The 11,627-nt window shown below is 52.2% G+C and overlaps 1 protein-coding gene across 2 annotated transcripts; it reads left to right on the top strand.

Annotated features, from left to right (window-relative positions):
- Positions 1–403: 403 nt before the first annotated feature.
- Positions 404–11,371, top strand: KCNA10 (potassium voltage-gated channel subfamily A member 10). Of its 2 annotated transcripts, none has more exons than XM_074850038.1 (2): positions 404–541; positions 9,557–11,371. In XM_074850038.1, exon 2 carries the CDS (start codon positions 9,630–9,632, stop codon positions 11,178–11,180), a length of 1,551 nt encoding a protein of 516 aa, XP_074706139.1. In that variant the 5' UTR covers positions 404–541; positions 9,557–9,629; the 3' UTR covers positions 11,181–11,371. The 2 variants fall into 2 exon arrangements, with proteins under 2 accessions (XP_074706139.1, XP_074706140.1); XM_074850039.1 differs by lacking the exon at positions 404–541 and adding an exon at positions 5,876–5,934.
- Positions 11,372–11,627: the final 256 nt, after the last annotated feature.

Here is an 11,627-nt window from a genome sequence, read left to right as displayed (position 1 = left end):
TCCAGCTTCTCTCTCCTTTCAAGTGGGTGCAAATGAACAGGGTCCCTGTGAAACCAGCAGTGTCCCAGCTGCATGTGGCAGAGCGTCCCAGTGAGTAGCTCTGCATGGAGGGGACAGAAAGGGCCATGTCTGAGCTTCACCTTCTCTTCTTCTGCTCCGGGCTGCTTCTTCCTCACCCTCACTTGGAAAGCAAAGATTGTTCACACATTTACAGGCACAAAAGTGGTGGGTTGGGGTCCTGGGTGCCGCTGCTGCTGCTGGGCAGGACCCAGCGAGGGAAGGAAAACCCATTTCAGGCACAAGGAGAATGAGGGCAAGGAGTCCCACCGGGCTCACGTGGCTACTGGCATCACCTTTCCGCCCAGCACAGGAGAGGTACAAGCATCCCCGCGCTGCCGTGGCCATGCGCCCGCGAGAGGCGAAGGGGCAGCACCGCCGGGCAGCCCCCAGCCAGCGGAGCTGAAGGAGGAGGAGGAGGATGGAGACAGGGGGACCAGGCGCCCTGTGCGCTGGAGGAGGATGAGGATGATGCAAAAGCCGGGTTTGTTGTTCCCTCCTTCTTTGCCGCAGCCTTCGCGGTGGGCTGAAGTTGGGGGTGGAGGAGAGGAGGGTTTGGCGGGTGGGTTTGGGGCAGTCGGGTGCTGCACTCCTTTTCTGTTGGGTATTTTTGGGGTGGTGGTGACCAGGGGAGAAGTTTAGTTTGTTCTTGGAGGAAAAGGGAGGGTGAAGCGCTCCCGATCGCTGGGGACATGCTGCAAATAACCACGGCTTTACCAGGAGCTGGAGGGTCCCACTGGCATCACCTCAATCACTTTAAGTCTTAATTACTTTTTGCTGCTGGGTCCAAATTATAATGTCCTCACCTGGACAGGACCATGGGGTCACGGGCTGCCGTGATGTGCTTGGGAGAGCTGCCCTGATCTCTGCAGCGGCTCTGGCTCAGCACACGATGCTGCGAGCCCCGAGTGACACCGGGACCCCAAACCCTGCCACTGGCTCTTTTTAGCTGCCGTTATTGCAAAAATCGGGATCAATGCAGGTATCTGTCTGACCCAGTTAGTGGCTTTCTATTGCTTTCCATTTATAACATATATCCATTTTTGACTCTGGCTGACAACCTCTTAGCAGGGTTTGCTGCCAGTGCGGATTCTGGTGGGGGGACAAGGTCATTTATTTGTAACTGAGGTTACAGTGCTGAGCTCTGGATGTTGGGTCAGGGGGGGCTCTGCCTCTGTCCCAGCACTTTTGGACAGACTGGGAAAGTTTCCCATCGATTCAAAATCGAATTGTCTTTATCACGTTACAGCCACGGTAAGCAGGAGGGTGAGAGCAGGGAGGATGGCTGCCTCCCCCCCCCGTTCCCTTCCAGGCGCCCTGATGGAGCCGGGATGCTCGAGGGGAAAGGGGTCACTCCATGCACCCGCACTTACTTGCCCTTTACAAGTGCTTTGTGTCTGTCCATCCCCCAGCTGCTTCCTAAAGCATGTTACACACTTTGCAGTTGCAATTGCTTCGTAAGTCCCAGCAGAGAGCAGACCACCAGCCTCCAAAAAGCCCATTCAGCATCCCCATAGTCAAAAATCCATTTAAATCTTTTCCTGAATCAAGATAAAACCCTGACTCAGAGCACCAGGAAGACAAGGAGGGCTCAGCTGCAGCAAAGCCTGGCCCGGACCCAGGCTACCACCAGCTCCCTTCGGCAAGCAGCCTGCATCACCGCAGAGCTCATTTCACCCCATCTGGCTTTTCCTGCTACCTGTGTTGGGCTGTGGCAGCTTTTATGGGGCACCGGGTGTGGGACCATGTTGGCTCCCTCCTAGTAGCAACTCACCCTTGCTTGTTATTAAATTACATCCTGACCTGGTTAATCCGTAGCTGATTAATTTTGGACTCTATGGCTGGGTATCAGAGAGGTTTCATCTGTCTCATGGCGTGTACTGTGCTCTCTGTTAATCTGATTTTTTTTTATATATATATATAAAAAAATATGCGTGGAAGTGAGGTATGCAAACTGGGGAGGATTAAAGGGGTCTGGCTGGGCATGCTTCTCTGCCTGCCGCAGGGGTCAGCAGCAAGGGACCCCTCCCCAGGAATCCAGTTTGGGATCTTCCTCCTGTGCATCTTTTCCTGCAGGGCTCCTGCTTGGCCGTGGAGCACATCAGCAGCTCTGGGGAAACTGAGGCACAGAGACAGAAGTAGCCCATAGGAGTCGGTGGCCGCTGGTTCAGGATGATCATTTCTTTGCTGGTGTGATTTGTGGATTTAAATGTTGGGGCTTATCCTGGCCCCCCTTGCCTAAGACACACTCTAACCTCTCCTTTTAAAAGTAAAGGTCTTGTGTAGGGGTCTCAGACCAGGCTGCTCCTGAGCACAGGGCTCCTTTGGTGCTGTGGGGCAGGAGGAACCCTGGGCTCGCCCTGAGCCACTGTTATTTCAGCATATTTTGGCCCCTTTTCCATTTCTCTGCTGTTCCCGCACTGAGGATTGAAAACAGAGGCAGCTTTTGCCAGACCCCTACCATCCCCCCAAAGGTTTGAAATATTCTTTCCTACTTTTTTATCATTCATAAACTACCAGCATCTCTCCTCCTGCTTATTCCCTCACAGCTGCACACCTTGAATTTAAAGAGGTCGTTTTGCAAATGTCTCTCACAAGGAGGGGGATGAGCCACAAACTTTTGCAGGATCTTTCCTGGCAGCAAACCCAAAAGCTCCTGTTTTATTTCCAGTGGGGGGATGGTTCCTGCCCCACTCCCAGCAGTGGTAGATGCCCCATCCACCTCACTAAACCTCCAAGGATTCTCCATGCCTGAATCAGAGCTCAAATACCCCTTTAATTATCACCATCCCTCTTTTCATTAGCCTCTGTGCCAGGGCAGCCTGTCTGGCCAGAGTTGGTCCATAAACCCAGGCCTAAATTGAGGGCTTGGGTTGTGCTTTTGCATATCGCATTCCCCCCCTGCCAAAATCCAGCTGTCCCTGATGCGGGGGGTGGGGGTGGGGGGGGGGTGTGTGTTTCTAATTGAGGGGCACTTCATGCAGGGCTGAGAAATAAGAAATATTCACCCCAATATCTCAAGCGGCCGCAGGGGTGCTGTGGAGCCAATCCTGCTCCATCCAAGAGCCGTGTAGCTGAAATAGTAGTGCTGAACCCCAGCTAATTAGTTCTGCTAAGAAAGAGGAAAATTAGCAGGGGCTCATTACTGCAGTAAATTGCTCTGTGGACAGAAGCACATGCCTGGTGCAGAGCAGAGCCCAGCAGACGCTCTGCTTTGCAGAAGTCTCTGCGGGCATCGTTTTGCTTGAGAATTAGGAAAAAATCAAATTAAGTGCCATTGCTTCATTACTCAGGAGTGCAGGACCCCTCCTGTCTTCTCCTCCTTGTTCCCACCCTGGTCCAGTTCATCCCATGTCAGATCACAGGGGAAATGGGTGTGATGAGCTGGTCAGTCCTCTTTCCCACAGGGAAAATGAAGCTTCCTGTGTAAACACGGGTCCAAGCAGTAATTCAGAGACCTGCTGCAAAAAAACCCTCTTTTACCAGCTAATCTCTCTTTGCAGCGGGACAGGCTGCGGGATGGGTTTTATCTCCCTTCCAGCGGCAGAGCTGTGCGTGCAGAGCTGCTGGGCAGCGATCCCGTACCAGTGCTTACTGGGTGCCTGACCATCCCAGATGCTGGACACCCTCAGGGGCCAAATTTGTCCGTGGGATAAATCCCAGCGGAGCCAGCAATGCTGGGAGCGTGGAGCAGAGGATTAGAGGGAAAGTAGTGCAGGAGGAGTGCCTGGGGCAGCCCGGCTTGGGGGGTGTTTAAATCCTCAGGGACAAAAGGGTGTTTGAAGTCACCTTGGTTGAATGCAAAGGCAGAACTTTCCTGAGGGTGTCCAGGGTGTAGCCGAAATCTCCAGAGATGAGTGAGTTGGGTAACTGTCCTGTTTCTTGGAGGCAATGATGTTATTCTGGGCATCTCCCCCCGTGCCCGTCTCCCCTGGACCATAGCCCTGCTTTGACTTCAGGGATATTCCTAATAACCACAGATTTTTGCTCGAGCTGACTTCTCACCCCCAGCACGAGCCAAATCATTGGCTCCTCTGGAAGGTTTTCACACTCCATATTTCCCTTGGTCACAGATGTTCTTTGCCCGGGTGCAGGATGTGACCCTGGTTAATGCCAGAGAGATTTTTGGGGAAAAAAGCCCCAAAAGAGGTCAAGTTTTGCCAACAAACGCCATCACCCCGTGGTCCAAACCATCCCAAAGCTGGATTTGGAGGGGAGATGGGCACAGGCTGAGGCTGAATTTAGGTGCCAGGAATATTGATTTAACACCTTTTTGTTAGTAGATCTCCAGCTACCTCACCAGGGGTGGGCAAACATAAGCACTGTAGTCCATAGGGGTGCAGAAGGGGGTATATAAAATAACCCAACCCTGAAGGGCCTGGTCAAAGCTCTGGATAATGTTGTGTCCCGTTTCCATCGCAGATGGCCAGAGATAAGATGCTCCAAGCTGGCAGGTCCTGGACTCTCCTCTGGGATGGGGTGGTTTAATGTGCTCATTAACGTCATGGGGGGAGAAATAGCTCAGAGGACAGAAAAGGATGCTGGAGGGAAGGAAATTGAGGTGACCAGATCCCTCAAGAGCAAAGGAGTGTCACTGTGGAGGAAATTCAGGCTGAAGCACGTGGGCAGAAATGTGTCACCCCCTCCTCTGCTTTCCCCAAATGTGGACGCCTGAGTGGAGATGGAAGAAGAGGAAAAGGAGTGTGGGAAGGTCACTTGGGTGAAGGTAAAGGTGGGACCCAGCCCTGTGGGAGGCCACCCAGGAGGGATGGAACCACCCTGGAGCACCCAAAGTGAGGATGCCTGTGAGCATAGCAAGCTCCAGAAAAGAAGAAAAGAAAAACAGGGAAAGAGAAAAAAAAAAAAAAAAATCCCAGTCATTTCAGTGAATCGTGCCAACCTGCCCAGTCCCACCCAGGGCTTTTATTTATTTATTACCAGAGGTTATAAGCCCAGCCGTGCTGGGGTCCGAGCCAGAGGCCAGCCGGCAGCCAGGCGTGAGGAAGGGGCACATCCCCTCTCTCCCTCGCCCCCCACCGATGCCCTCCGCGGGGCTATGCGGGCTGTACCTGCTGCTGCCTCTGGTCCCAGCCACCCCGGGGGGGGACACGGAGATGTCCCACGTGGCGGTGGCACCGTGGCCATCCCCTCCTGGAAAGGAGCCCGCTGTACCCACAGCCACAGGCAAGAGGTAGGTGGGCAATGGGGGATGCTCCAACCCTTGGGCTTTCCCTTCCCCTCCTCTTTTTAATATCTTTATTACATATTAATAATAAAAAGAGCCCTATCGCCTGCTGTAAATCTCTCTCCCGGTGCCACTGGCGTGCGGGTCCCTGTCCGCCCTCTCCGCCTCCCTCCTGGGGACCAGCTCAGACCTCGCCACGTCACAGACAAGACTTGTCCCCGCTGCACCATCCAGAGCATTATTGGGGATTAAAGGTGGCATCCGCCAGAAGGACACGTCCCCCCCGTCTCGCCCGCCGACCAGCGGGAAGGGGGTGGCCAGGTCCCCTTTTCCCAGGCGAGCGGGGAATGGGGACAGGGTGTTCTCTGCGCCTCACCAGCCCCCTTTCCCAATGGACCCCCGACTCTTTTTAGGGCCCCCAGGGCAATGGCAGTGCCGAGGCTCCGAACCGCACTGGATCCTGCCGCTGTGCCTGTCAAAGCCTGTCCCCGGCGTGCTGGGCTGCCAATTATACAGTGAATCAAATAGAGAAGAGCCTTTTAAATGACATTGCCTGCGTTATCCCAAAGGGACCTTTCAAGGGTATGGCTGGACTTTTTTTTTTATCTCCGCTTTCCCTACACATCCCTATGTGTGTTTAATAACTCTCTTCCCAGATGCAGAGAGCGTTGGCACTTCCATGCCCTGTGCGGGTAAGTCCCTGTAGGTGATGGCGTGGGGGGGGCTACGGGAGGAATCGCCTCCTTTCTCATCCCAGTACATGGGTGATGGGGAGGGGATGGAGGGGGAGAGAGGCTCAGCATCTCTGATCTTCTGGAAAAAACCTCAGAAACGGCCGTTGTTTGACCCAGGAGTGCAAGGGGTCGCTGGGGATGGAAGAATGATGGGTGGAAAGCAGAAGGGAATTGCAGACAGGGAAGTTTCGATGGTTGCAGAGGGGCTGGTGGAAACCACGGCCCTGGTTTACTGGGATGCGATGGGCAAAACACAAACTCCCTCAAAATGACCTTTCTCTTTCGCTGTCTCTCTCCCTCGGTTGTTTTTTTTTTTTATTATTTTCCCCAGCCAGGGATTTCAGCTGAAGGTTATTAGTTAATCAGATTCTGAGAAGCAGATGTTAGGTGATTTAGGAGGAAAAAATGAGGCAACTTTCTAGTTCAAGCCTCCACTGGAGCCGGGAGCGTGAGTTGCAAAGCTGTGGGAGGATGTTTTGTGGCTTCGGGCAGTGCCATTCATTTTAGTTTAACTTCAAAATGAGACAGATGGGGTGGTCTGGGGGCGTGGGGACAGGTGGGGCACCTACCTCCGGTGACAGGGAGACGCAGACATCAGCACATTTTGGGGCTCTGAAGGCAAGAAAAGGGAAGTCAGAGTCCTGCGTCCCTTGGGCATCTGCCCCAAGGGCTTGAAGCGGAGCTAAAATGCACCTTTCCATGTCCCAGTGGGGAGGATGAGCACAACTGTCCACTCTCAACCGTGACCATGACATGCAAATTGTCCCTTCATAGCTCTGTGCCTCAGTTTCCCCATGAGGGATGATGCTGGGGGGGGGGGGGGGGGGTGCTCAGTTCAATGTGTGTGGAGACTGTGGAGCAAAGCCAGATTTCAAGATACCGTGATTTCTTCTGTGACAGAAGGTCTTGGGTTGAAGCTCTCCTACCAAGCAAGGACTGGGGAATTTTCTTGGCTGCAGTGCCAGTGTGCAGTATTAAGAGTTAAGCACGCTTAATACTTAAAATACCAAGATCATCTCACGGCGCTGACTTAGGATGTAATTTCACAGTCAGCTTTAGCTGCTTTAACTTTGCTCCATGGTCAAGAGAAGCTCCTGGGCACGTGGTCCCCTCTGGGCTCTCCCACCGGGACGGAGGTGTGGTGGAGTGGTTCAGCTCACCCATCCAGCTGAGCACAACGCTCCCACTCTCCTGATTCAAACTGATTTTCTTTTTTTTTTTTTCTGATTTAAAATTCATCTTTGGCAGTTATATTAAGAAAAAAATAAGAATACACAAGAGGGGAAAGATATGTGCTGCTTTTCCTTTTTTCTTTAGTGCTTGTTTTTCCTCCAAAAGATTCAAACCAGCTTTGTTTAGGCTGGGCTTATCGCAGTAGCCCTTTGCCTCCGTCCTGATGCTACATGGGCACTGAAGCGTGGATTATCTGCAGCTCTCAGTTGTTGTCTCCCCACAGAGGTTGTGTTGCACTTTCTGCACCCCCCATTGCTCCAATGCTACATCTCACCCTGCCCACAACAGCTTTACAACAAAGCCACCGAAACGTCCAGCCTGAGCTGAATCCATCCCCGCGGAGAGCCGCTGTGCCTCGGACATGCCTGAGCAGGACACGTGTCCGTCACTGGGGCTGAGGACTTGGGTTTAGAGTCACTGGGGCTTTTCAGCTTTGCAGCAGGTTGCTTTGGGTGCGAAATCGTGCTGCTGTTGCTTCCTCCAGGCATCACTTCTGCCCCATTGCGCCGAATATTCCTCTCTAAATGTCCCCAGGTGGGAAAATCGGCATGAAACCAGCCAGAAGCAGCTTTATAGAGATGGACGCCTAAGAACAACCATGCTCCATGGCTTTTTTTTTAAGCAAAGAAACATGATCTTTAAGTAGCTTATGATAAATTCTGGGATTTGTCCACAAATCCCAAATCTCATGACTCTGCTGAGGAAAGAGCAAGGTTGAGCCCTCGTCTGGGATATGGATGTTGGCTCCTCTATGAAGTTTTCTTTCAGGGTTGTAATGCTGAGAGCAAAGAGGGAGGATTTGTAGCAAGCTGTGATGTTAACGTCTACTTCTGCAACAAGTTTGGGTTTCTAGCTTGTCCAACCCAACTTCACCAGCAGTGCATCAGCACGGACGGATGAGTCCGCTTCTGGGGAAAGGGGACGGAAAAACTTCAGAGCCCCAAATGACTTCAGTTAAATAGGGGGGTTGAGGTGCAGCTTGGTCCCCATGGACAGGATGGTCCCTTTGCAGCACCTGGTTGCAGGAAACAAAGCCTGTGGTGGAGAGCGTCCTCATCGCAGGACCAGCCCCAGTGCCGCTGCTGCTCTGTGCAGACGTGGCCTAAATTGCTTTGCTATTCTTGGCAGTCGAGGGCATTTGCGTTTTTTCGCTCCCTCTCTCTGAACTTTGCTGGGTAAGAAAGCCAGCGTGCCCTTGGTGATTAGTGGTCACGTGGAGCAGCTCTGTGTGTCCCTCTGTGGTTTCTTATGTCTGGAAAACATATTTGTGGGGGAACGAGCTGAAGGGAAAATAAATCAGGGGGTTGAATTTACTTGGAAATTGCATTTTTGGGCAAATCTACCTAGAACAATTTCCCATTAACCTCTAAATTCTGTTCATGCTTCTCCCTGAGGCAGGACTGGTTATTTCCCAGCTCCATAACTTGGACTGGTCCCTGGACTCCTCTTTGACTTTGCCTCCGAGTTCAGTACAACAGCAGCGGCGTGTCGGGGAGATGTGCACCCAGGAGTATTTTGGGGACATTGTGTCCGTTGCCGAGTGCCTGACAGAGCCAGTCTAGGAAAAAATCTATCCAAAAGATGCTCTCCAAGTGACCTGACTGTTTAGTCCTCATCTTCTTCCTGTGGCTGGGAATATCAGGTCTACCATGAAGGAGGCCTAGGAGAGCTCTGGAGGACATCACCTCACCCACTGCCCACCCCAAAGTCTAGATCAAGACAAGGGGTACCCCTCTTCATGCAGAGCAAAGGGGCCTCCAAGGCTGGTGGACATGTCCTTCTCCTCTTGACCTGCTTTCCTCATGGACTGCACTCCCCAAATCCCAGTGTGGCCCCTAATCTGGGAATTGCTTTCCGGTTGACCCAGCTGCAATGTGCCCAGGACCTCCTGGGGTTTGACCCAATGCCTCTCCCAGCTGGAGAAAGCGCTGCTGCTAAACAGGACACCCATGTTTAATACCTCCAAACCCTGCTCCAAACTCTGGACCTGCACCTGAAAATGTCTGAAATGACCCCTTGTTCTGCAGGGATGGGATTACTGGGGAAAGGCTGGGTGGGACACCTGGGTTCACCCCCATCCTCTACTACTGCCTGACCTTTTATCCTTGGGTGCTGTAAATGGTGTTGGGAAGTTTAACAATTATAATGAAGCCATGCCAAAAGGGCTTGCAGGATCTGGAGATGAACAACTTGCTGGAAATATGAGGCTTTTGCCAGTCAATGAAATGAATGTTTCCATTAAAAAAATATAGGGTTTTCTGACCTCGGGTTTGTTCTACTCTTTTCAGTCGAGCCAAACAATACATATGCACAATTCAGCTCTGTCCCCCTGTCCGTTCACTTGCAGATCCTCATAGCGTGGGAAAGACTCAAGCTGCCGGCATCCGACCGGGGATTTATGCTGCTAATCTGATTAGTGTATGATGGACGTGTCCAGTTGGAAGGAGATGGAGGTGGCACTAGTCAGTTTTGACAACGCTGATCAGATCGTGGAGGATCCCTGTTATTCAAATGACCTCAGCCCGGCTGGCCAGTCGCGGAAAGGCCATCCCAGCTGCGCCAACCTCCTCTCCAACTTGAGAATCCTTATCAACAGTGAGAATGCCAACAATGAGACCATTTTCTCCAGGTTCTCTGCCGAGTTCAGTGAGCACCTGGTGGGGGAGAGGGTGGGCATGGATGAGGGGGACCAGCGAGTCATCATCAACATCGCTGGACTGAGGTTTGAGACGCGGCTCAAGACCCTCAACCAGTTCCCTGAGACCTTGCTTGGAGACCCGGAAAAGAGGATGCGGTACTTTGACTCCATGAGGAATGAATATTTCTTTGATAGGAACAGGCCCAGTTTTGATGGGATCCTGTACTATTACCAGTCCGGTGGGAAAATACGGCGCCCAGCCAATGTCCCCATCGACGTCTTTGCTGATGAAATCACCTTCTACGAGCTGGGTGATGAAGCCATGGACCAGTTCAGGGAGGATGAAGGGTTCATCAAGGACCCTGAGACCCTCTTACCAACCAATGACTTTCACAGGCAATTCTGGCTGCTCTTCGAGTACCCTGAAAGCTCCAGTGCAGCCAGGGGTGTAGCGTTGGTCTCTGTCCTAGTCATTGTCATCTCCATCATCATCTTCTGCATGGAGACCTTGCCAGAGTTCAGGGAGGAAAGGGAGTTTCAGTCCACCCAGGAGCTTTCTAAGAATCTGACAGACACCTTGCTGGCCCACAGTACCTTCACAGACCCTTTCTTCGTCATAGAGACTGCCTGCATCATCTGGTTCTCCTTCGAGCTATTTGTCCGGTTCATTGTGTGCCCCAGCAAGACCGAGTTCTTCAGGAACATCATGAACATTATCGACATTGTGTCCATCATCCCCTACTTCGTGACACTCACCACTGAGCTGATCCAGCAGAGCGAACTCAACGGGCAGCAGAACATGTCTTTGGCCATCCTGCGGATCATCCGGCTGGTCAGGGTCTTCCGCATCTTCAAGCTTTCCCGGCACTCCAAGGGGCTGCAGATCCTGGGGCAGACCCTGAAGGCCAGCATGCGGGAGCTGGGCTTGCTCATCTTCTTCCTCTTCATCGGCGTCATCCTCTTCTCCAGCGCCGTCTACTTTGCAGAAGTGGATGAGCCACAATCCCATTTCTCCAGCATCCCCGATGGCTTCTGGTGGGCTGTGGTCACGATGACGACCGTTGGCTATGGAGACATGTGTCCCACCACCCTGGGTGGGAAGATCGTGGGGACTCTGTGCGCCATTGCAGGGGTATTGACCATTGCGCTGCCCGTCCCCGTCATCGTCTCGAACTTCAACTATTTCTACCACAGGGAGACAGAGAATGAAGAGAAGCAAATTCTGCCTGGGGAGGTGGAACGACTCCTCACCAGCGTGGTGACGGGAAATGGCAGCATGGAGTCGCTCAATAAGACCAATGGGGGTTACCCTCGAGAGAAGGCCAAAAAATGATGGTCAAGGCCATGATGGGACTGGGCACTGTCAGGTGGGATTGGCTGGATAAGGTATAAAACATCTGCGCGCTGTGATTTATTTTTTTTTAAACCAAATGTGCTGCTGCTTTTTTTTTTTTTTTTCCAAGACATTTTTGAATCTCTGATTTCCTGTGGCTATTCAAATAAATACCATCTTTCTTATCTCTCTTCCTGGCCCATCAGTCTGGTTTTTATTATTTGATGCTCATCTGCTTGACATTTAGCTTCTCTCTCCGTGGCGTCAGAGTGGAATTCCCCATATACAAAGATTTCCCCCATTTGCTGGAGGGGAAAAAAGGGCAAAATGATGTGAAATGCCTTGCTCAGTGGTACCCAGCTGTCCAGGGATGAAGATGGGTCCAGCTCCCTGCTTTTCTTAATCCATTTATATAGTTCCTCCCCACCCACCACTCAGGATCTGGGG

Source organism: Strix aluco, chromosome 25 (genome assembly GCF_031877795.1).
Source record: "Strix aluco isolate bStrAlu1 chromosome 25, bStrAlu1.hap1, whole genome shotgun sequence".
Classification (NCBI taxonomy): domain Eukaryota; kingdom Metazoa; phylum Chordata; class Aves; order Strigiformes; family Strigidae; genus Strix; species Strix aluco.
This window is presented reverse-complemented; position numbering and strand designations above follow the sequence as displayed.